We start from the raw sequence: 25,763 nt of genomic DNA, 5'->3' as shown, positions 1-25,763 counted from the left end.
CTTTATCCTCACCTGATGTATTCAATGACCACTAAATACAACCTTGAACATCTAACCCAAATTTTGTGGCCATAAAAGTCAGTTCTAATCTAGACATTTGATCTGCACAGCAATAATCTATATAACCTGCCATGCCTTCAATTTCACCCATAATATAATGTAGTCATATTGAGAACAACTCTGTAGTCGGTACTGAAAGCAAATATAAGTTAGGTGTCACTATATGTTATAGTGATGATACTATATAATTAGTAAATATTCACACCTACAACTACCTAGAAGTACATAGCAATAATAAGCCCTAAGAATCTCAAATCTAAAATTGAGCAATTGGAAGAATATCCAAACAACATGGTTGCAGTTTCAATTAAAAAAATATATAAAAAAATGTAAAGCATATATAAAAATATATAACATACATGTTTGGACTTCAGATACATTTAAAAAAAAAACAAACTACATTTAGATGAACACAATGCATTTAGACTTTAGATTAATTTAAAAAAAAAAACCATATCCAAGCATTCAAAAAATCATATGAACACAATTTGTTCATATAAATTACATTTAGAGAGCAATTGTCATATCTACAACATAAATTAATCATATCTAAAGCATATCTAAACCATATCTACATCTAAACCATATCTACATTTAGAGAAACAAAGGGGCCTTTATGTTGATTTAAAATGTCACTGAACCATATTTAAAGCATTGGAAAAACTTAAGGTTCTTCTTCTGTTCTTTTATTTTATTTTTTTATAAACTACATTCACAGAAACTATATTCAAAGATAAATAAAAATTAAAAAAACAGGCATTGCCATTGTCTACTCCATATCACATCCATTTCAAATGAACACAATGCATTCATATAAACTACATTCGGAGACAAATAAAAGATTAAAAAAATAAAATAAAATCATTGGAAAATTGGGAAAATTTAAGATGAACCCAATGCAATCACATAGTTACTGGTTTAGGTCAATAATGTATTTAGAGTGCGCAATCACAATGCAATCACGATGCAATCACAATACTGATTTAGGTTTCCGAAAAAGGACCCATAGTAATCTGGTGCTTCATCTCCCTCCCGTCTTCTTTCCCAATTAAATGCCATCTTCAAGGTGTGCACTCACTTCTTCTTCCTCGCCACCGATAGTGAGCTACTCCTCCCTCACGAGGCCCCAAGTTAGGAAAAACAGATGAAACCCTCTACTTGTGAGGTGTGTTTCTCGGAAGGGGAAAGGGCTCAGAAAGGGAAAGGAGACGGGTGATGCCGACCATTGCACAGCTTTTCCAACACGTGAGCCAGGGGTTAACAAGTCACGTGAGGGACAGTTTGACGAGGAAGAGGATTTCCTGGCCGCTACGTCATTAAAATATGGCCGGAGTTACTCGGATACCCAACCGGTGAAATGAAATTAAAGATGAAGATCTATTTTGATACAAATTAAAGCTTGTACCCCAAACTGATAATTCGCCATGGTTGAGTACCCTCCCAAAAATTTCACTCCAACTTTTTACTTTATACACATTAAAACACTAGGGGGCCGTTTTGTTCGTGGTAATGACATGATAATATGAGTGAGAATGTTATATAGTTGAGAATATTGCGGTAATTTAATATAACAATGTTTGGTTGGGAACTCTTATTACCAGGAATAGTTCATTACCGTGTTTGGTTGTCATGATAATCAATTTGTTAAAATATAAAAAGTTATAAAATTACCATGGTAATTCGAGATAGACACCAAATTTGGTGGTAATAGGATTACCACTTTCTTGGTAATATTTATAAGTTGACAATGTGATATTACCATCCACATTACCATCGGTGCAATACCAAACGTGATAATATTTTATGTGGTAATTTTTTTATATTACCGCGAACCAAACGGTCCTAGATAGTTTAGAAATATAAATAAAATTAATATTTATATAATAAATAAAAATAAATAAATAAATTTTAACGGCGCATGTGCCATATTTAGAATTATTAATGGTATGTGCACAATTAGTTAAATTTCCGAGTACCTTCTCGAACAAAATAAATAAATAAATAAATAAATAAATAAATAAATCATCACCTTCAACTTAAATTTGGTTAAGTAGTGAAAATCATATTCTAGAAGGGGTTTGATGCAAATATTACCAAATCCTCGAAAGTGGAAACCCTAATTTTTGCGGTTGTTTTCTTCCTCTTCACGGCATCGCCGCCGCGCTTCTCTCCCTCCCGCTGAAGCCATCGCCTCCGATTCGCCGCCGGTGATCTACAACCGCAAGCGAGCCGAACTCAAGCCACCAATGGCGAAGATCGACGCCGGAGATGGTCTGAAGAAGCTCGAGTATCTTTCGCTCGTCTCCAAGGTCTGCACGGAGCTTGAATCTCACGTCGGATGCAGTGATAAGGTCCTCGCCGAGTTCATCACTGAGCTTGGCCGGAAGTCGGAGACGGTGGAGGAGTTCGACGTGAAGCTTAAGGAGAACGGTGCCGAGATGCCAGACTACTTCGTCCGCACGCTGCTCACCATCATCCATGCTATACTTCCTCCAAAATCCAAGTCCAAAACCCCCTCAATTGATGCCTCGAAGAAATCCTCCTCTGCTTTCCCCGCTTTGTCCCGTCCTGACGACCGTGAGCACACGAAGAGGATCCAGCTCGAGATCGAGCGCGAGGCTGAGGTGAAGGTAGCGGAGGAGGAGCGCGGCCGTGAGCATGAAGACCGGGATAGAGACCGGAGGCGCGACCGTGATCGTGATCGAGATCGAGATCGAGATCGGGAACGAGAATATCACCGAAGAGATCGAGATCGGGATAGAGAAAGGGATAGAGACAGAGACAAGCATAGAGATAGAGATAGGGATCGTAGGCATAGGAATTCCAACGCTTACGATGAAGAAGAAGAAGACATGAGAAATGGTGCCACAAACCCTAGCCGGAGAATTGGGGATGAGCCTGAATTGTATCAGGTATACAAAGGGAGGATCTCGCGGGTAATGGACACTGGATGCTTTGTCCAGTTGAATGATTTCAGGGGAAAAGAAGGACTTGTTCATGTTTCTCAGATGGCAAGTCGGAGAGTTGCCAGTGCAAAGGACGTTGTGAAGAGGGATCAGGTTGTGTTTGTGAAGGTGATATCGGTTTCGGGGCAGAAACTCAGCTTTTCAATGAGGGATGTTGATCAGAATTCTGGGAAGGATCTGCTGCCAATGAAGAAGAGCTCGGAGGATGATGTTTTCAGGGCAAACCCTTCTGATGGGAGTCGGGGGCCGAGAACAAGGACGGGGCTTTCTGGGATTACAATTACAGAAGAGGATGAGACTGTGCCATCCAGGCGACCATTGAAAAGGATGAGCTCACCTGAGAGGTGGGAGGCCAAGCAGCTGATTGCTGCCGGGGTTCTGGATGTGAGAGAGTATCCAATGTTTGATGAGGATGGGGATGGGATGCTATATCAGGATGAAGGTGCTGAGGAGGAGCTCGAGATTGAATTGAATGAAGATGAGCCTGCATTCTTGCATGGACAAAGCCGGTTCTCAATTGACATGTCCCCTGTTAAGATTTTTAAGAACCCAGAAGGTTCATTGAGCAGGGCAGCGGCACTACAATCTGCTTTGATTAAAGAGAGGAGGGAGGTCCGAGAGCAGCAGCAGAGGACAATGCTGGATTCAATACCGAAGGACCTCAATCGACCGTGGGAGGACCCTATGCCTGAGACTGGTGAGCGGCATCTTGCTCAAGAGCTGAGGGGTGTTGGATTGTCAGCCTACGATATGCCTGAGTGGAAGAAAGATGCTTATGGGAAAGCTTTGACCTTTGGCCAGAGATCCAAGTTGTCAATACAGGACCAAAGGCAGAGCCTTCCGATTTTCAAGCTGAAGAAAGAGTTGGTCCAAGCTGTGCATGATAATCAAGTTTTAGTTGTGATTGGTGAGACAGGTTCAGGGAAGACAACACAAGTGACTCAGTATCTTGCTGAAGCAGGGTATACTACAAAGGGTAAGATTGGATGTACTCAGCCTCGTAGAGTAGCAGCAATGTCTGTTGCAAAGAGAGTGGCGGAGGAGTTTGGATGCCGGTTGGGTGAGGAGGTCGGTTATGCTATTCGGTTTGAAGACTGCACTGGACCAGAGACAGTGATCAAGTACATGACAGATGGTATGTTGCTGAGGGAGATTTTGGTTGATGAGAATCTTTCTCAATACTCAGTTGTTATGCTGGATGAAGCTCATGAGCGAACAATTCACACTGATGTGCTCTTTGGTCTGCTAAAACAGTTGGTAAAGAGGAGGCCTGACCTTCGGTTGATAGTCACTTCTGCCACACTTGATGCTGAGAAATTTTCTGGGTACTTCTTTAACTGCAACATTTTCACCATTCCGGGTAGAACATTTCCTGTTGAGATACTCTACACAAAACAGCCGGAAAGTGATTATCTAGATGCAGCTTTGATCACTGTGCTGCAGATCCACTTGACAGAACCTGAAGGTGATATCCTTCTCTTCTTGACAGGGCAAGAAGAGATTGACCATGCTTGTCAGTCTCTCTATGAGAGAATGAAAGGTCTGGGGAAGAATGTACCTGAATTGATTATTTTGCCTGTGTATAGTGCTCTACCAAGTGAAATGCAATCGAGGATTTTCGATCCAGCCCCACCTGGGAAGAGGAAAGTTGTTGTTGCCACTAATATTGCTGAGGCTTCTTTGACTATTGATGGGATATATTATGTTATTGATCCTGGATTTGCAAAGCAGAATGTTTATAACCCAAAGCAAGGGCTTGATTCCCTTGTTATTACGCCAATCTCACAAGCATCAGCCAAACAGCGAGCAGGGCGTGCTGGACGTACGGGGCCTGGAAAGTGTTATCGGCTCTACACAGAGAGTGCATATCGAAATGAAATGTCACCTACCACTATTCCAGAGATCCAGAGAATTAACCTTGGCACAACAACACTTACTATGAAAGCTATGGGGATAAATGATCTTTTATCTTTTGACTTTATGGATCCTCCTTCTCCTCAAGCACTTATATCTGCTATGGAGCAGCTGTACAGTCTAGGAGCTTTGGATGAAGAAGGCCTTCTCACAAAATTGGGCAGGAAAATGGCTGAATTCCCACTTGAACCTCCATTGTCAAAGATGCTGCTTGCTAGTGTAGACCTAGGCTGCAGCGATGAGATCCTGACTATCATTGCAATGATTCAGACAGGGAATATCTTTTACAGGCCCAGGGAGAAACAGGCACAAGCAGATCAGAAAAGAGCCAAATTTTTCCAACCTGAAGGAGACCATTTAACATTGCTTGCTGTTTATGAGGCTTGGAAGGCTAAAAATTTTTCTGGGCCTTGGTGCTTCGAGAATTTTGTGCAATCTCGTTCTCTTAGGAGGGCACAGGATGTTAGAAAGCAGCTCCTTACCATCATGGACAGGTGAGTGAAACTTATCATGTTGTGTTTGCTTTTCCTTATATACATCCAGTTAATTTCTTTATGTATTTTTATACATGTTTTTATGAGATGATTATTTCATGGTTGCATGAACATTTTGGGCTAGAGTGACTAAATTCTGATTTGCATCTTGTAGATATTATTTTAGATATAAAAATGACATCTCATATTCACTTCAGTTACTTGTTTCATATTGTTCAAATTTGCTTGGATATTCTCCCTGTATTTTTCCTTCATTTGAGTGATAGATATACTTGTTTAAATAGATGTATGGGATAATGGCAGCTTGGGTTTCCTGTTTGTTGTTCATTTTCACTGTTAGGCCAATGGATACATTGTTTTGAAGTGTATGTCTGGTCTGCAGGATGAACCCATTCTTCATAGCTTTTATGCATTCTTTTTCTACTCTAGGATTTTATAAATTTGAGTTTTTTATGAGTTATAAGGAGCTAGAAAAGAAGTGAATGAATTTCATTACATTATTCACTGAAGACTTGGAGTTCTAAATGGAATATCACCAATTTAAGTTTTATCGTAGTAAAGGCTATAACATTACAAGCTTTTGGTTAGAGCTATGCAAACTTTTTTACATTCAGAATTTTGGCCAAAGTTGAAAAGTGTTATCCATTTATACTATTGTTTGTCCAGGCTTAATAAACAGATATTTTAGATATTATAAATGTGTAGGGGTTCATACAATTGCATTAAAATTGCATGATGATGATATCTATTGGCAATATTTATTATTAAACCGTGAGATGGAATTCAATCTGCCTTGAAGTAATTTTATTTTTCAAGTACTGGTAATATGCTACTATCTATTACCTAATGTGGAGCAAGATTTTTTCTCTAACTTCTACAAACCATCTGTTTTGTTCAGGTATAAGCTCGATGTTGTCAGCGCTGGTAAAAATTTTACCAAGATTCGGAAAGCAATAGCCGCCGGGTTCTTCTTCCACGCAGCTAGGAAAGACCCCCAGGAAGGTTACAGGACAATAGTAGAGAACCAGGCAGTTTACATTCATCCCAGCAGTGCTCTTTTCCAAAGGCAACCTGATTGGGTTATCTATCATGAACTTGTGATGACTACAAAAGAGTACATGCGTGAAGTTACCGTTATCGACCCCAAATGGCTCGTAGAACTCGCTCCGAGATTTTTCAAAGCTGCAGATCCTACAAAAATGAGCAAGCGCAAGCGGCAAGAGCGCATTGAACCCTTATACGACCGATACCATGAACCAAATTCCTGGCGATTAAGCAAACGTCGTGCTTGACCAAATCGTATTATTATGTATATTGAGCTAACTTGTTTAAGCTTGCGGCAGAAAAAAAGGCCTGGAGATCGGTTTTGACGTGTGATCTTTGCAAGTTTTGTTTTGAAGAAGCTTTAGAAATGTTGACGAGGAGATCGGCATGGCGAAGCGTCAACATTCAACATTAGGATCTCCATTTATGGGCAGATTGAAAATGGCTGTAAAGAATGAATGATCAGAAGGGGAAGTTGTATATTGAGTGGCAAATGGTCTGTATCTTTTAGTTACCTTGTAATGGGGTAGAATTATTCCAGTTTTTGAAATAGAAATGTTCTATTGCCTTTCCCTGAGAAGAAAGAATGATACATGTTTAGTTTTAACCGGATGCATTTATCTCATTGGAATAATATAAATCCAAATGTATAAAATTCTTTCTTACCTGAAATTAAATTAAATTTGATCAAATAATTTTTATTATAAAATATTTAAATACACATCTACATTTTTTTCACTTTTTATCATGTGAGGTGTTTGGCATATCATATGCAAACTTGAAATAATCATATGTGAACTCAACTTTCACATTAGGATATACATATTCATTTTAGGGAGAATTGGTTATAAATCCCTCAAAAGTTCTATAATTATATATTTACCCTTCGAAAAAACATAATTGTATATATACCCTTGAAAAATATAGGTAATTGCGGATATGCCCTTACTGTTAGATTCCGGTAATCAAACTTGATTAACTATGGTTATAACTTGGATTAAGATATACAAAAGGTCCAAAATAACCCTTGTACAACTTAAAAAAAAACTTTTCAAGGATATATATGCAATGGTATAATGGTAATTTTATATATTTGTTGTTTGTTAATAGATGGTTTTTCAACTAATTTGAACCCCAAGGGTATATACGTAATTATGTATATTATTCAAGGGTATGTATGTAATTAACTTTTATTTAGGGGCAAATATGCAATTTCAAAATTTTTTAGGGTACACCTGCAAAAGCCCCTTCATTTTACTTTTCTTAACTCTTTATGCAAAATACCAAAAAGAAAATGAGATATTACATAAAATTATGGAGTAAAACTTGTGGATGTGAATAATATTGGGTTAATTATATGAATAGTCACCCAACTTTGCCTTTTTTTTCATTTCAGTCACCCAACTTCAAAACATATCAATGTAGTCACTCAAGTTTTTAAAAAGTTAACCGGGCAGTCACCAGAGGATACCTACGTGGCAGCCGAAAAATCTGATTCAGCCAACTTATGCCCGCATCAGCAAGCACTATTCTCTATCCACGTCATGATGATAAGCTGAGTCGGCAAGAGAAGAACACGTCAGCTTCTTCTCTACCCTCATCTTCTTCTCACCAATGTTATGGAGAGTTCCAGCTCTCCCAAGCCTAGGCATTGGTTGACGAAGCCTTGTGAAGATAGCATAATCTCACCAGGAATGTTGCAGATATTCAACGAGAACCCAAGAGAAGATGATTTTCCTGAAAGATCCGGTTGAAGCTTTACGAGTTTGCAGAGACATGCCCTAGTACCCAATAGAAGATGTTTTCCTTTTGTGTTAGCTTGATTTCTTCAGAATTTAATTGTTAATATTGAGTTCATTGTAATATGTATTTTCGGTTAATTGTAACGTTTGCAGAGCAAGAAACCAATTTTTTTTGCAAATGGATTACATACATGGTTTAATAATCCACTAATGGCAACAACTTGGCTATTCTCGGACATGGTCTAAATATCAATGCAATAGTTTAACACAACTTGGCTATTAGCAGATGTCTGTGATTTGAGCATACAAGATGGTAGTAAACAATTGTTGTTATCAAGGGAAAAGCTGGGAAAATTTTTCATTCACCAGAAGTATACAAATCCATTTTCATCTGTAGTTTGTTTGAGGTTGTCAGCCGTCAACTAATTCATATATAACAAACCAAAATATACAAATTTTTGGTCTGAAGTTTGTTAGCCAATTTCAAAATTGCATAACTGCATTTACAAAAGCATAATTTACATATTTGTCTTATGAAGATCTTCAGCAACACAATACAAAATTGAATAATTGCATTTAGATGAATGCATCTCATTCACACATGACAGAGCAAAATACCATAAAATGCAAAAGAGTGGTTTATGAAGATCTCCAGCTAAATACCACAAAATACAAAAGTTTTAGATTTGTCGACTATCTATTTTTTCACTTCCTTCCATATTTAGCACCTCCAACAGTGGAAGTTCCTGGGAGAACCCAATTCCTCTTCCTTCTACTGAGATCTCCTTCTTTAGATCTGTCCTCATTGTCCTTTTGTCTACCTCGACTTCTCAAGAAAGGATTCCTAGCAGTAATTCTTGTAGAATTTTTGTTTATTGGCTCCTTTGTAGTTTGCTGCACCTATGTATTAAAATTGGAACAACATTAATTTGCAGTAATTTCATCATTACACTTACAATAGAGATTAAATTAGATGCACTATCACTAACCTAATTCAGATGTCCATGCTGCATTATTTCTAGTTATGCCTTTGGATCCTATTATAGTCAATTTTTGGCTTATATTATTCTCAGTTAATATAACTTGGGAACCCATGGTTTGGTTAGGTTCATTAGTTATCTGAATAAATTAAGAAAATAATGAATAGTGAGAAAAGGATAATGATGATGAGCAAAATTAAGCCCTACACTAGCCTACAATGACCCTTACCTGTGACAGTGGTTCTCTAACATTCTGGCCCTGTGTAATGTTTCCTGCTTGCTGATTAGCTCCAACTAAAATGTCAACCTGGTTGAGCATTTAATTGACATAAAAAAACTCTAGAAGGCATGTGAGACATAATGCTAGATAATTTAACTATACTAAACCTCACTCACCATTTCAAAATGTGACTACAAAACCTGGGGATCAACTGTATCCATAGGATCTGTTGCTTGAACTAGTTGTTGATGTTCTTGCTCACCTATGATTCCATCAATAACCTAAAACATACAGGTGAAAACTATGAAATTACCAGCATACAGAATTGTAATAATAACATAACATATTGAAGATATGCATAACAGAGACTCACCTGGCTTCCCTTATGATGCCTTTTATTGTGTCCTTTAGGACCACAAACACAACACTTCATGGAAATCCCTTTTTTGGTGACTCTACCATGTTTGAAGCCACTGGTCTCCTCACTTGGCTCCCTTCTTCTTAGCATAGTCTTCCTACCTCTTTTCTTGTGCACTGGGTCATGTGGCATCATTGGACCTTGATTACTTTTTGGCCAACATTGTCTGTCTTAGGTGGGGTTCAATATGTGTCTATATTTATCTAAGAATGTGCTAACTTTGTAGTAGTCATTTAAGAAATTTTATGGTTTGTCTCTATTGTAAATTTGTAATAGATGACCGAAATGGCATGGCTACAAGGAATCTCTGAGAGTTCCCACTTCCTACATGAACAAGTAGCCCAATCCTTATCCACCACAAATTGACCATCGGGACCTACAACCTGATATTGTCTCCCCGGACTAAATGGTATTATAAGGCCAACTGAGCTGCTTGTGTTTTTCTAGTTTTTTTAGTACTTTAGGGCAGTGGTCTGTTTGACACTTTTGCATATCATCCTTTTTTTTTTTAAATCCTAACCATTAATGCGGTCCTTATGATCTCATTCATGGTTACTATGCCTTTAACCCTAGCCTTGAGAATTTGACTGTAAAAGCATTCACACATATTATTAAGTAGTATGTTACACTTGTACTTGGATTGGAAAAGAGACCTACTCCAATGATGAGGGTCTATTTTTTTCAAGTATTCAAAGGCACCTTGAGACATATCCTTTAATTGTTCCATGGCTTTCTCATATGAAGGAATGTTGGACTAGTCTTTCAAGGCCTTTCCTCTATAAGTTTTTTTGAAATTGGTGTGGATGTGCCTTACACAGTATCTATGTTCACAATTGGGGAATAACTCTTCAATTGCGGGCATTAGACCCTAAGGTTTTATATAAATGACACACATGTCATCCATCACAAGCAGATTAAAAGGGGAATGGAAAAAAAAAACAAAAACAAGATTGTTAGACTGAACAACAATGTAATGAGGAGCAACAATAATCCATCAAAAAACAAGCTTCCATATAAGGATCACAACAATAGTGGGCAGAACATCAACAAACAAATTATACAAGCTTATGGCAAAAATAATAACAATGTTGGGAAAACAACAACAAAATACTTAAACAAACTTCCATATAGAAAAAGTAATAACAATGGTGGGCAGAACATCAACAAATAAATTAGACATCCTTCCATATAGCAAAAATAATAACATTAGGTCAGCAGAACATCAACAAACAAATTATACAAGTTAGGAAGAACCTCATTTAGATAAGTTAAATATACACAAATTAAATATACACAAGTACTATGTGAGAACAATGTGATGTTATTGAAAATATTTTAGATAGAGTGTGTTACTTACTTGAGTGCTGCACATTTTGCCCTGTAAACCACTAATCTACTGATGTGAACCTCTTGATTTGTCTTGACAGCCTGGATGATGCCAGATATTTTCCATGCAGGGTCATATCTAAATTGTTCCAAATAACTTCTTGCTATCCAGTCTGCATTCACATGCCTATTACAGTGATCCCTTGAACACTCATGCTCCAATTTCCCTGATTTTATCTGGATTGTACTCCCATCCTTCACCATTGGTGATGCCCATAAATAAAATGAGCAGCCCCTCTTACAGATAGCTTAACACCTTTTCTTGGAATTGGGCTTAAATGCCGATACATACCTATTCTTTATCCCATAGCTCTTAACAGCATCTTTGGATTGTTTGAAGCTTCTGGATTTCATTCCTATTTTGAATTGAGAATTTTTCATGTCACATTCTTCATTGAAGTTTGAGTATTTAGGCTTTCTTGATACTAATTCATCTTCATCTGTTGATGAGCAGGAATCCAAGTCATCAGATTCAGCATAGTCTAACTCAATATGCACCCTGCTAGTGTGTGAGTAAATTTTTCCAGTGAGTACCTAAGTTTAGCCTTATATCAGTTTTAATTTCATTTCTCCGGTGGGGTAATTGGGGGTTTCTGGTGGATTTTTAGTGATGTGAGCGTCGGAAAGCTTGCGTGGATGCCTTGGCTCTACGTCACAAACTCATCAACTCAGCCACTTAACCAATGTGGCTTTTTTTGGTCCACGTAGGATGTACAATAGTGATGTGTACATCCTACGTGGACAAAAAAACACCACATTGGTTAAGTAGCTGAGCTGGCGAGTCAGTGACATGGACCTAGGGCATCCACGCAAGCTTTCCGACATCCACATCACCAAAAATCCACAGAAAATCCCCAATTAGTACACCAGAGAAATGAAATTAAAACTTGGTGCTCATCTTGATAACAATTGAAAGTTAGTGCTCAAACTGATATAAGGCCAAACTTAAGTACTCATTGGAAAAATTTACCTTCTAGTGTGTTCATGAGGTTCTTTTTCCATATGAACCATATCCCTAATTGTTTCAATGGCCTCCATAGGTTCTTCTTCTGACTCATCGCTGAAATTATAATCAGAATCATGCAAATCACTATCTTCTCCATCATTTTTCCTTTTACCATCCATTCCAATAAGTGTATCTTCCAGATCAATTTCTTCTTCTTCTACATCTTCTACTTCATTTGATTCCTTTTCCTTCACATTATCTACTTTGTCATCAATATTCTTGCTCATTCTGCTACCCCTTGTATTGACTCCACTAGATCCATCTTGATCACTAACATCTTGTTCACTCCGAATGAACTTACAGACCTCCTTATTGGAATTTACTACCATGGCCATATTAAGTGCATCTAGGTCATTTTTAATCTCTCTTAATTCCTTTGGTTCCATTATATACATCCAGCCACCATATGGTGCAACATTGTACATCTAACATAAGACTCCTGCCCATCGACAACAATTCAACTTTCGAAATTTGATCTACACAACAATAATCCACAAATCCAACCAGCTTTTCTACACCCCCTATTGTGTAATGCACCTTAATGGAGAACAGCTCTGCTGTTGGTATTGAAATAAAACACACAAGTTTTATAGTTATTGTTCTGCCCTAACTGTAAGGGAAACAATCACAATTTTGAACACCAATCCCTAAAACTAACTCTAAAACTAACTCACATGCCTCTTAAGGTTCTGACATTGTAGTTGAACATCAAGAAAAAAAGAAACAAAACAAAAAAATAACCTATGGCAAAAATTAATGTTGCACTTATATTTTACATTACAATACAAACATGTTCTCAATAATGATGCCTTTATATGTTTAAGTACGATACAAACACAAGAAAGAGATATCATTGGAAATTCATCTACATTGGAAAAATCATGAGCAGAAAAATAAACCAAGTAGGGAAAGAAGGTAAATGCAATAAATCTTCAGATGAAATGCCAACAATATATCTTAGCTAATCTATGTTTATATACAATAAAAATAATTCATTTATGGACCACAAAACATTTTTTAGGTTCTGGTCCACCTAGGACCACAAGCATTCACACAAGTTATATTCCACATATGAGAATATCCCACATATTATATTTGAATGGTGTTCCATCTGAAAACAATTCACAATCTAACACTTAGAAAACATCCACGTTTTGTACAAAATCCACATCTAACAACAAACAATAAACCCTAACTCTTGAAAGTGACAACCCTAAATCAAACTCCAAACCCTAACTCCTAATCTACATTGGAATGCAATTCTACAAAACCAAATAAGAAAGAAACTAGAAGCAAAGTTGGGGTTTCCTTACAATACTCCGGCGGCTCCTCCCCAGCTTGTCGGATCTCCTAATTGATCGACATTGTGTGTGATTTGTTTTTTTCTTTAACAGATGAAGACAACGCTTTTTTCCTCTACATCACCGGTTCATATAGTCAGAGATGAAGCTTCAATCACGGGTTCAAAAACACTCCAGACCATTGGCGAGAAGAAGATGAGGGTAGCCAAGAAGAAGAAGGAGAAAGGGAAAGTTGTCTAATGTGTCCTTTTTCTTGCTGACTCAGGTTATCATCATGACGTGGACAGAGAATAGTGCTTGCTAATGTGGACATAAGTTGGATGAGTTAGACTTTCTGGTTGCCACGTAGGTTTTTTTTTACCGAAAATCCTCTAGTGACTGCCCGGTGAACTTTTTAAAAACTTGAGTGACTACTTGATATGTTTTGAAGTTAGGTGATTGAAATGAAAAAAGCAAAGTTGGGTGACTATTCATAAAATTAACCCAATAATATTATGAATATTTAATTATTTAAATTTATTTTTAAAAAAATTATTTGTTTCGGAGGTTGTGAAATAAACTCCAAATCAAACATATGGAATTGTCTCTCACATTTTTTTTTTATTGGAAAACCTCTCAAACACAAAAAAGATAAAAAACTACTAGGGTGTTTGTTAGTTCCTGTCTTAATCCAAATCAGACAACCAAAGATATATATATATATATATATATATATATATATATGTATAATAAATTTATTTTACACATCTACCCTTTCTCCAAATACAGACATGTTCTCATATGTGCTAAGTATCAAACTTGCACAATGTACCATTGTTTTATCCGCGAGACAGAGGTACACAATTTTAGGTGCATCTTGCATGTGAAATGCTCAAAAAGGTACAATGTATCAACATTGAAATTGGAAACAATGCATTACTTGCAATAACCTTTCCATGGTTTATGGTTGATCATTACTTAGGAAAACTACCTAGTGGTCCAAAAACAAACCTCTAGGTGTTTCTGATTTTAAGCAACTCATTAAATTCTTAGATTTTTAAAATAATATCTCAATATTCTTTGACTTCTAAAATTATTATTTTACCTTTAATTTAAATTATTTTATTTTATTTTATTTTACATCTTTTCAGCAAAGTCCAATAAATTTCGATAGTTTGTATATGACTAGAGTGAACTTGTTCTTATTCGGTGAGCATCCATGTAGCTCACCAAGAATGCGGTGGGTATGTAAGATTAGACAAATTCTCCTTTATTTAAGGCGTGTTTACTCTACTCATTAGTCTCATGAGTTTTTTTTTTTTTAATTTATCTAACTCTATTTAATAATTGTACCTAAAATATCTAACATTTGCTGGGATGATTATAAATTAGATGAATTGTTAATTGTAAAATTAAAGCATACTTTGACACAGGTTTTTAGTATCAATTGTAAAAAGTGATGTTAAGCTAAGCTTGAGTAAACATAAAAGGTAATTAAGATTTTACTATCCCAATCTTGGGAGATCATTGGGATAATATTGGAAGCAAATTTGGAAAATGTTGTTGAATAAAAATTCACGACTTTTATATGAGATGTTGAAAATATTAGATAACAATTTCTTATATATCTTTTTTATTTAACTACCTATTTTATATTTAATTAGTATCAAATATTTTCAAGACTTAAATTTTGAGATCGCCTCATTATTATATCAACACATAGACAAGGAAAATCAATATAAAATAATCACAAAAAGACTATTTTGTTTTTGCCATCTTGTCCTCATCGATTGTGTTTGTAAAGAGAGAATTTTTGAAATAATTGTTTATGGTTGAAATAATTATTGTGTAATTAAATTTATTTAACATGTAATTAATTTAAAAGAATGATAAATAGAGAATTTTAAATTTAATGATTGTATTAAAAAAGATGGATTGGCTTCTAGTCCATGTTTTCCATTATGTTTCTCTTGGTCTTTATATATGACATTTCTAATTATTATATATATATTAAACATAATATATATTATTTTAATAAAAATTAAATTAAATTTTTTTGGTTCATATAAGCCAAAGACAAAAAAAACTAAATGCCAAATATTGTCAAAATTTGTTTACCATTGCCCTAGTAAATTGCACAAGTGGAAGGCAAGGCCAGAAAAGTCTACTTCAAATTGATAACATGCAATGATATTTATTATTGACTTTCAATTAATTTCCCACATGAACACCACTTGCACATATTAAATTGTTGTGGAGTGGAAAGAGACACCTCTTTCGCTCCTATGTAAAAAAAAAATTCATATAATATGCTAATAAAGCATATTTTGATTATTGATAAGCATTTAAAAAATTTCTTTTTATTATTTTAAAAATTTAACTATATTCTCAATAAGTAATAATTTTATAGAAAATAGAAGATGTTCATAATTCCTTGTTCCAAGGGGATTTGGATTCCTGTTATTAATTTGAAGAGTTAATTAATTTATATTAAAATCATAGTATGCTAGGGATTTTTTAAATAATCTTATTTATAAATATTTATTTATAAGTAAAATAACCTTTATTAATAATATTGGTTTATTAAACAAAAGATTCATAAACAATAACCTTTATTAAAAAAAAGATTGATAAAAATTTAATAACAAAAATTCTCAAATATACCAACAATGCTAGGGTTCATTTAGGGGAAGTGGTGAGGAGTCGCTTTCAAGTGGATTAACTTCTCCTCACTTCAGATGTTTATTTGCACTGAAATGAGAAAAGTGACATTTCTACCGTTTTATCATTTTTAAATTTTAAACCAAGTCTAGTTAATATTTTTCATTTAAGTGAGAGAAATGAAAGTTTATATAATCCAAATTTTGCTCACTTTTAAGTGGTGAGAAAGTGACTTTTCCTCGCTCCCCCATTTCAAATTTTTTTTCATTTTTTATAAAATGAACACCATAGATATTCAAAGTGATAGTAATTTTCAACAACCTTAGTGTTACTCTCACTTGTCTCTTCACTTCATTTCACTTTTTCTCAAGTGAATGTTCCCAAATAGCCTATTGACACAAATATTTTTGTGTGTTGACAAAAACTAGTTTTTGGATATTTGTGATACAGAGTGAAGACTTACGGCATACTTATTAAAACCTAGATGTGACTTATACATATTTATTAAAAAAAAAAATCTCAAATGCCAAACATGAAATTTGCAATTAACATAATTATAATAACCTTTTTAAATAAATTTTTTTAATAAAACTGGCATAATTGTAGTATATTTCTTAAATATAATTGGTTTCGTGGTTTTACACTAATCTTATTTAAAAACTAATTAAAAAAGTTAAAAGACTCTAAACTTGTCCCACATACTGAAAAAAACAACATGGAATCTAATAATGGCCAGACATTCCGATTGGAATCACAATGTTTCAACCTTTATCTACATTTTTAGACGTTTTCACTTTGCTTAGTTTTCACTCAAGAAATAACAGCTTTGTCAAAGTCATTAAAACAAGAAAGAATTGGCTATGAATTGTTGTCTAAGTTTACATTTTTCTGGATTAATTGGTCATAGACATTTTTTTAATTCTTTTGAAATCTTCAAATTTTTATCATTTTAATAATTTTTTACAATACTAAAAATATCGCTATCTTGTTAGGCGGGAACTCACTTTTTTTTCATGTTTAAGCATAGACTCGGCGATATAAGATGAACTCACCCCACTAATTTCATGTTTAAGCATAGATTTAGTAATACAGGACGAACTTGCCCCCTTGTCAAAGAAAAGGATAAGATCATCTTCTTAATGCCAAACCATTGGTATGCAAGGTGAGCTCATCACCCTTGCACCTACTACTCTCAAGTTTGAAGTCGGTGCAAGTGGAAGTGAGTAACACAGGGATATTTTACTAATTTTTATAAATTTAAATTTAGAAATAAATAAATTAAAAAATATGGATTCTTTAGGGATGAAAAAAATTTGAAGTTACTACTGCAATGTCTAATTAGTTAAAAGTATTTGACTCTCATGCATGATTTGACTTTTTTTTAATGTCTCGTTGAGAAGTAAATAATGTGGGTTTGTGCAGTGGCTTGTCCACATTATAATTTTATTTAAAATTAAAATAAATTGAGAGATATTCTGTTACTTATGGCTAGAAATTAATGTGCTTATCATGTTCAACATTAAAAAAAACAAATCATACACTTATTTTATGGTGTGATAAAAATATTATTATTATTTAAATAAAAAAATAAATATTGTTTTAAAATACACTGCGCTGATTTTTGAAAACGAAATTTTGCTATCCTAAGTTAGTGCTCGTAACTCATACTGAATAATGAATTGGTTTATATATATATATATATATTTTAATTATATAGTTTGACAAATTATTAATAAATATTGGAGTTGCAAAAGGAAAAATAAAATAAAATTGTTAAGCAATTTTATTACAATTGTTAGTTTATTAAAAATTAATTTCAATTTAATAATATATATTTATTTCTTTTTTAAGTTTGGACAAGCAGAACCTTGCCTTCAACTCTTCAAGTCAAATTGGAAATTAATAATATTTTTGAGAAATATGGACACAACACAACCACAGTAGATCAGAATATATGATCACTTTAAATCAGTAAATTATTAGATAAAAATAAAAGACATATAATTAAAATCAAAATTAATAATACAATTTGGAAATTTATGTTTTATAATCTCCTCCTAGTATTTTCCAATAAAAAATCTTGCAATGTCTGTTATTCAAAATTTCTTTTTCCAAAAAAAAATATGGGAATTTATGGAAATGGCTTTTAGGATATATTTTCTCATAATTTGGATTTTTAACTATAATTAACAAATTAATTACTCTTTTTGTTTCTTTTTTTATTTAACCAGAATCTTACATACCGTGAAATTTATTTATTTCATAAAATTTTATAAAAAATTAGTTATTTTTTTAAAATTACCCCTAATTTATATCTCACATTTCTCTCATATTTAATTACTCTTTCTATACTTTTTTTTATCTGTAATGATTAATCAAATTTCACATACTAAAAAATTTAGTTATTTCACAAAATTTTATAAAAAATTAGTTATTTTTTTAAAAATTATCTCTGATTTATATTTCACCTTCAATCTCATAATTAATAATAAAAAAAGAATTAAATAGAATGGTAAGAGAATTTTTAAAAAAATAATAAATATTTATCGATATTAGAAAATGACGTAACATTTTATTACGGTGAGAGTATTTGTTTATATATATATTTTTTAAATTATATATATACATATATTAAATCCATAAAATATAGTTGATAGAAATTCACAACTGCATTCATTGCAAGAACAATGCTTGTCTTTTTTCTGTTCCCAAATCAAAAGGCATCTCTTTTGATTCACTAGCAATAAAAACACTCTTTTTTATAGCCCGAGGAGGAGGAGGAGTGGTGGTGGATTGGGTTGGGAGATGGCGGGGAAGGTGAAGGAGGGGAGTAGGCCGCCGTGGGTGGGGCTGGCGGCGGCGGTGTGGGTGCAGGTGGCCGCCGGAAGTGGCTACTGCTTCCCACTTTATTCGCCATCATTGAAGTCCGTGCTGGGCTACAGCCAGCAGCAGCTCACCATGCTTGGGGTCGCCAATGATATTGGCGAGAACTTTGGGATGCTGCCTGGTGTGCTTTGCAACCGCTTCCCTCCTTGGCTTGTGCTCTTGATCGGTGGTTGCTCTTGTTTCATTGGTTATGGTGTGCTTTGGCTCGCTGTTAGTGAGACTGTCACCGTGTTGCCTTATTGGGCGGTGAGTTTGTTTGTTTGTTTGATTGATTGATTTTTTTTTTTTTTGTTTAATCTTTTGCATTTTGTATGCAGTTTATTGTTTGGTGTTTAGAGATTTTGATTTTTGATTTTTGATTGATGTTTTTGATGCTGTGAGAAGTGGATTGTGGATGAAGTGTTTTACTTGAATGGAATGTGTTTCTTGTGCTCTTGATTGGTACTGCTTCTTGTTTCCTTGGGTAGGGTTTGTTTTGAGTTGCTGTCACCCAGGCTTTCTTGTTCAGTTTGTACATTTGCTGAAAAGTTCTGATCTTTGGAATTTTTTGATGCTCTTTATTATCCTTTTGGGTTCAAATCTTTTTATTTATTTATTTATTTATTTGTTGCTCCTTTTGATTTATTGATTGGTTTTTGGGTTATTAGGGGATATGAGTGGTTTTGAGGATGGAATAATCGTAGATCAAGTGTTTGCTTGAATGATATGAGCTTCGTTTCGTTGGTTATAGTGTTCTTTGGGTCACCAATTTGCCATACTGGGTGATGAGTGATTGATTGCTTCCTCAAAGGTTTGCTCAATAAATATGATCTTTGGTTGATTTGGTGATTTTTCCCCCTTTCTATTTCATAGATTGGTTTCTCGGTGTCTAGGAAAGATGGCTGGTTTTAACAATGGGATTGTAGATGAAGTATTATGTTATGATTGTTAGCAAGGTCAGTTGATTAAAGGAATGGCTGGTGTTGTTAATTCACTGGGATGTGTTTGAAGTTGTTCTTTCCAAGGCTACATTTTATTTATCTATCTATCTATTTATTATTGACAAAGAATGAGATCAAATACAAATACCTATCCTTTTGCACTAAGACAATATATGCTGTTCACTTCTATGAAGAATATTTTTTCGTTGTGGTTAATTGTGTTCATCTGAGTGCATTGTTTTTCTATCTTCATAAGCCAGCTTTTAAAAATTTTCATTTCTTTGGCATCTGTCATATACCTCTCTGTTTTCATTATGTTGCCAATATTTTCGATCTCTTGAATAGTTCCTGAGGATGTTAGAAATTCCTCTGCTTTTTCTATTAGATAGACATGCATAAGATACATATCCTATAAAGTTTTTAAAGTTCATGTTAGCATTTCCATCATGTACATTTTTCTAAAGATTTTTTTTTTTTTTCCAAACATATTGATATGCTTAAAATTCTGTTTTCTTAGCTTTTGCTGTCATTGATTGCGTCTTAACTCACCCTGATTACACCTTTCATCTTTAAATCTTCATTCTTTAAACTAAATGTTTTCATATTGTCAACAAGAAGATATTTCTCTGATTCTTTGATTCTCTCCTAAATTCTGAATCAACAACTACTTTGTTGCCAATCATATTTATGCAGCAACTGACTTTTGTAAACCACAAACCATGTGTAGACATATTGCCAATCAATGGACTACGTTTTGTTTCCCAATCATGCTTATCACACTTTTCAGCTTTATAACAATCATCATAAAATGATTTTCTTTCTTGTGATTCACTTTCAAAGTGTAATCACATGATAAATGTTACATTCTGGGGACCTTGTATTGGTCAGTGCTGAGGTTGTCTTTGTTAAATAAATTAATGTTGTACTGTTTTTCTATCACACGATATTGCTCATCTAGTGTGAAGCCAATCAGTTTTATATCAAGAATTACGTTGCAAATTTCTGTTTTTATGCCTATTAAGGGGATAATTATATTCCGGTGTTGTGACTTGAATAAATATGACTTTTATTTTTACATTGAGAATGTTAAGTGACATATTTCATTAGAAGTCTATTGTCAATTTGTTCATTTTCTGCATGTGTGATTTTGTTTACTTCCTACTCTGGTACTCTACTATTTAGCTTTTTCTCAACCATCTGTGCTATGCATGTTCGAGAACAGACGTATTCTTTTTTTTTTTTTTTTCTAGATTCAGTTTTAGATTTACAAGTTATATACTTTAAGCATATCATTCCTTACTTCTACACACGTGGTTTATTTTAGATGAGTTGTATGTGTAGTGATAATTAGAGGACATGAAAAGGTTGTGATTTCTAAACATATGGCAAGTGCTCCTTTCATGTGGTAATTTACTTGTCCTCGCAGTATCTCCTTGGCATCATTTTCCTTTCTAGAGATTGAATGACATAGCTGCAATGCATCAACTTTCATAAACATGTTACAATTAGTAATTGAAAGCCGAAACTGTTATAGAAAATGAGCAAATCTAGGATTTCATAGCAATGGAGATGGAGGGAGGGAACTGAGAAGGGAGTATCAATCACACAATAAGATTGAAGATTTATGTTCTGCTAAAGCTTACATGCAAATAAAGAGGCAATTGATAAGAGTTTCAGTGAACTAGGAGACAAGATTAACCATAGCATCCTAAAGCTTTGTGTCAACAAACAAGCATGTTGATTCTATTGTGTCTCTGAGTAGGTAAAATGGATACTTAAATAACTTCTTAAAAGTATAAATATGAATCCTCAAAGTTCACTAGAAAAATATCTTATCCATAGCAAGTAAGAATTGAATTATCTTTTGTATAGATCTAAATTCAAATGAACAGGTGCGACTAAAGTAATTGCATTAACCAAGTGTTTATGATACACAGCGCTCGTCACTTCATAGCATCTTAATCATCAATATCTGCTTTTAACTTCTTATGTATTTACAAGTTTTGCTTTTTCTGGTGCTACGACAGCTCTGGTTTGCATTATGCATTGCTACTAATAGCAATGCATGGCTAGGCACTGGTGTGCTTGTTACCAACATGAGAAACTTCCCACTTAGCAGGGGTACTGTTGCCGGCATCCTTAAGGGCTATGTTGGGCTCAGTGCTGCAGTATACACCGAAATTTATACTGGGGTGCTTCGCAATTCACCTCCAAAACTGTTGCTCTTTCTCACTCTTGGCATTCCAACCATATGTATTGCAATGATGTACTTTGTCAGGCCTTGTACTCCATCATTAGAAGATGATTCATTAGAGCACGGGCATTTTCTATTTACCCAGATTGCGAGCGTAGTACTTGGTCTTTATCTTCTCACTGCTACAGTACTGGATGATGTTCTTTCATTAAACACTACCATAACATATACTCTGTTTGGCATTGTGATCTTATTACTCATGGCTCCCCTTGCAATTCCTTTGAAGATGACACTCTTCCCCCGTCGCAAAAAAGTCAGTTTGATTGGCCCATCTGATTCCTCTGATAAATTATATGCGGGTGACTCAGATGATGCAGAACCACTGCTTGCTTCAACTTCATCCACAACAAACATTGGGGACCTTCAAGAGGTTGATGAAGCCTCTGATATTGATATCCTTTTGGCTGAGGGTGAGGGAGCAATTAAAAAGAAGAGAAGACCGAAACGAGGAGAGGATTTCACATTCCGTGAGGCTTTAATCAAGGCTGATTACTGGCTTATATTTCTGGTATACTTTCTCGGTGTAGGCTCGGGTGTCACTGTTCTCAACAACTTGGCGCAGGTTGGGACTGCATCGGGTGTTAATGATACAACCATCTTGTTGTGTCTCTTCAGTTTCTGCAATTTTCTTGGTCGTCTCAGCGGGGGCGTTGTTTCTGAGTTCTTTGTCAGGTGAGACACTACCCAACTAAAATAGTCTGAGAATGAAAGTTGTCATTCAGTGATATCTTTTGCAGGTGGAAAATGATTCCTCGGCCGATTTTGATGACATTCACACAAATCATCATGGTCATTACTTATGTTCTCTTCGCCTCAGCTCTCAATGGCACACTCTACGCATCCACTGCATTGCTCGGCATATGTTATGGCGTACAATTCTCCGTCATGGTGCCAACCGTATCAGAGCTCTTCGGACTGAAGCATTTTGGATTGCTTTACAATTTTATGCTGCTAGGAAATCCCCTTGGAGCACTCTTGTTCTCTGGTGGTCTTGCAGGGTATATATATGACCAAGAAGCTGAGAGGCAGCGACAAGCTGGCCTCTCTGATGGTTCAACCTGCATTGGACCCGATTGCTTTAGGATCACATTTCTGGTTCTTGCCGGAGTCTGTGGCTTGGGATCTCTACTGAGTATAATCTTGACTGTCAGAATCAGGCCAGTGTATCAAATGCTGTATGCCAGTGGGTCATTTAGGCTGCCCCGAAGCTCACATTGATGATGAAGAATCACAATCAGCCATCAGTTTTGCTGCAAACTTATTATTTCGATACCAAAACTAAGGCATCTGTTATCGATGTTGTATAAGGTGTTGTATGCCTTATTTTACTGTCGTCGAGTTCTGAATTTCATCAGTTTAGTTCATGGATGGCATCTGTTGTGAAATTATATTTACCTACTTGTTAATGTTTCGGTGTGCTCTTTTACCAGTGTATCAATTATCATCATTGACTGCAAACTCTCTGTTTACAGTCTTTATGAGAATTTAGAAATTGAATGCTACTTGACATTTCAGAATGTGCCGTTTTTACTCTGTTTTTCACTCTTCTATTGATTTATGTTTTGGTGTGTTGTTTCTTGAATCTGATAATCCAAATTCTACGAACTTTTTATTCAAATCCAACGACTTGAAATTCTCCACTTTTTCAACTTTGCTTTTTAAGTGTGTGTAAAAGTAGGATGTATAGTAATTTGTTATGAACCAGTCTTTTATAGTTGCAACAGTAAACTAATAAAAACCAAAACAAAGGACAGAACCATCCAATAATTTGATCAGTCCATCTGAACCATTTATCTGAAAAAAATGAGATATACAGTAATTTGATTTGAATTGTTCATTCACAATTGTAACAGTAAATTAATAAAAACTAAAACAAAAACAAAGGACTAAGACCATGTTTGATTGTTATTTTATTGTTGTTTTCAGAAACAGTTTTCTGTTTAAAAAAAAACTAAAAAACTTGTTTAGGCCTAATTTTTTTGAAACTAATTTAAAAAATAAAATAAAAAATAAAAAAGGTGTTTTAAAAAAAAAACTGAAAACAACTTTCAAGATGTTTCAAAACTTTTGTTTTTAAAAATAACCCAAAATAAATGTGATACTTATCTATAGAGTTTTCAAAACAAGCCCTTCTCTCATATATCTAAATTGGCAGCCACCACCCCCTCTGTTCCATCTTTGGTAGGTTTCTTCCGGTTCCGATTTGGGCACCTCCAGCATACTTTCCCTCGGCTACACCTTCGATAGGTTTTTCTACAACATCATCATTTTTTTCAGAATTTTTTTCTCTTGTTTTTTATGATAAAAATATTTAAATCATGTTTGTTGATTAAGTAGATTACATGTTTTGTAATCTTTTATTCTCATACTCTTTTATTTCTTATATGACATGTATTATAGATGGCAACTAACAAAATGATAGAGGAACAAGAGATTTCTTTATGGTCCAAAAGTGTAGTTAAATCCTACATAGATATCATTGTGGAAGAAATTACAAAATGAAATATGAACTATGAAGCGTTTTGTCCTAAACATGTTTTTAAAAGCTTTTTCCAAACAAGTTTTTTCTGTTTTTGTTTTTATTTTGTTTTTAGATTTGTTTTCAAAATACTTTCATTCAAATAGATTCTTTTGTTTTTTTTCTCCAAAACTTGTTATGAAAAAACTAGTATTACAAAACTATTCTGAAAACATAAAAACAAAAACAAAATCAAGAAATCACTCCCCACTGACAGTCAGGGACGGAACCGTAAAAAAATAATCTAACAAAATAATTATTTTAAATGAAGAATAATGTGCTAATATAACCAAAATTTGAATACACATATTAAAAAAATATAAAGTATAATTTAAAATTTTGTTATTACCGATAGAAAATATATGAGATTTTCAATAATTCAACTAATAAGAATACATCTCAAGTTTGTATTTTTTTTAAAAATATGGTAAAATTGATCCTCCTCACTACAAACAACTAAACTATTGTTTATAAAAAAACTTTGTTGTTTCACTCTAGCATATATGATACATTATAACATATATGTATATATGTTAGGCCTCATTATCAATTCAAACTTTTTTTTAAATTACTAAAATTTGTATAAGATTTATTTTATTAAAATTTTGAAATAATAGTAATTTTTAAATTTAAAAATAAAATGTGAAAAAATGCACCAAGTGGGATTTGAACTTGGGTGGATCAAAATATTTCAAACCTTATGGATAAACCCACTAACCACTCAAGCACACCCACACTTCACTCTTTTATGTGTCAAAATATTGTATTTTACATAAAATTAAGTATAGAAAAATCGAATACCACCAAATTTTATATTGTTTAAAAAGTATTTTCTCCGGCGCCGAGAGGGGCTTCAGCCCCTGCTAGCCCCCCCTTGGTTCTACCCCTGTTGACAGTTATTTGAACGGTCATCTGAACCGTTCATTCATAATTGTAATTATAATAGTAAAACCACAAATATCAACTGTTAAATATGATTTTCTATTGGACATCCTACAAAACTAATAAAAACTA

At 34.4% G+C, this 25,763-nt stretch overlaps 2 protein-coding genes and 1 long non-coding RNA gene across 3 annotated transcripts; 2 read left to right on the top strand and 1 right to left on the bottom strand.

Annotated features, from left to right (window-relative positions):
• The first annotated feature begins 2,127 nt into the window (after positions 1-2,127).
• On the top strand, positions 2,128-7,085 carry LOC120257076 (probable pre-mRNA-splicing factor ATP-dependent RNA helicase DEAH5). The gene is made up of 2 exons (XM_039264700.1): positions 2,128-5,434; positions 6,333-7,085. Exons 1-2 carry the CDS (start codon positions 2,307-2,309, stop codon positions 6,724-6,726), a joined length of 3,522 nt encoding a protein of 1,173 aa, XP_039120634.1. The 5' UTR covers positions 2,128-2,306; the 3' UTR covers positions 6,727-7,085.
• Positions 7,086-8,845: 1,760 nt separating this feature from the next.
• Positions 8,846-10,342, bottom strand: LOC120257081. The gene is made up of 4 exons (XR_005535510.1): positions 9,794-10,342; positions 9,597-9,701; positions 9,430-9,507; positions 8,846-9,120 (listed from the first exon to the last, which is right to left on the bottom strand). It is a non-coding gene; the product is annotated as an uncharacterized LOC120257081 (long non-coding RNA).
• Positions 10,343-18,903: 8,561 nt separating this feature from the next.
• On the top strand, positions 18,904-23,748 carry LOC120257077 (protein NUCLEAR FUSION DEFECTIVE 4). Its single transcript, XM_039264701.1, has 3 exons — positions 18,904-19,303; positions 22,005-22,903; positions 22,969-23,748. Exons 1-3 carry the CDS (start codon positions 18,977-18,979, stop codon positions 23,447-23,449), a joined length of 1,707 nt encoding a protein of 568 aa, XP_039120635.1. The 5' UTR covers positions 18,904-18,976; the 3' UTR covers positions 23,450-23,748.
• Positions 23,749-25,763: the final 2,015 nt, after the last annotated feature.

Source organism: Dioscorea cayenensis, unplaced genomic scaffold (genome assembly GCF_009730915.1).
Source record: "Dioscorea cayenensis subsp. rotundata cultivar TDr96_F1 unplaced genomic scaffold, TDr96_F1_v2_PseudoChromosome.rev07_lg8_w22 25.fasta BLBR01001845.1, whole genome shotgun sequence".
In the NCBI taxonomy this organism is placed as follows: Eukaryota; Viridiplantae; Streptophyta; class Magnoliopsida; order Dioscoreales; family Dioscoreaceae; genus Dioscorea; species Dioscorea cayenensis.
The sequence above is the reverse complement of the archived record's forward strand: the minus strand, read 5'-3'. Positions and strand labels throughout refer to the sequence as shown.

Excerpts from the sequence above, each read along its gene's own strand:
- LOC120257076 (XM_039264700.1), top strand. The coding sequence starts at position 2,307 with ATGGCGAAGATCGACGCCGGAGATGGTCTGAAGAAGCTCGAGTATCTT. Across the intron at positions 5,435-6,332 it reads CTCCTTACCATCATGGACAG|GTATAAGCTCGATGTTGTCA; the intron begins GTGAGTGAAACT and ends TGTTTTGTTCAG.
- LOC120257077 (XM_039264701.1), top strand. The coding sequence starts at position 18,977 with ATGGCGGGGAAGGTGAAGGAGGGGAGTAGGCCGCCGTGGGTGGGGCTG. Across the intron at positions 19,304-22,004 it reads CCGTGTTGCCTTATTGGGCG|CTCTGGTTTGCATTATGCAT; the intron begins GTGAGTTTGTTT and ends GTGCTACGACAG. Across the intron at positions 22,904-22,968 it reads GTTTCTGAGTTCTTTGTCAG|GTGGAAAATGATTCCTCGGC; the intron begins GTGAGACACTAC and ends TATCTTTTGCAG.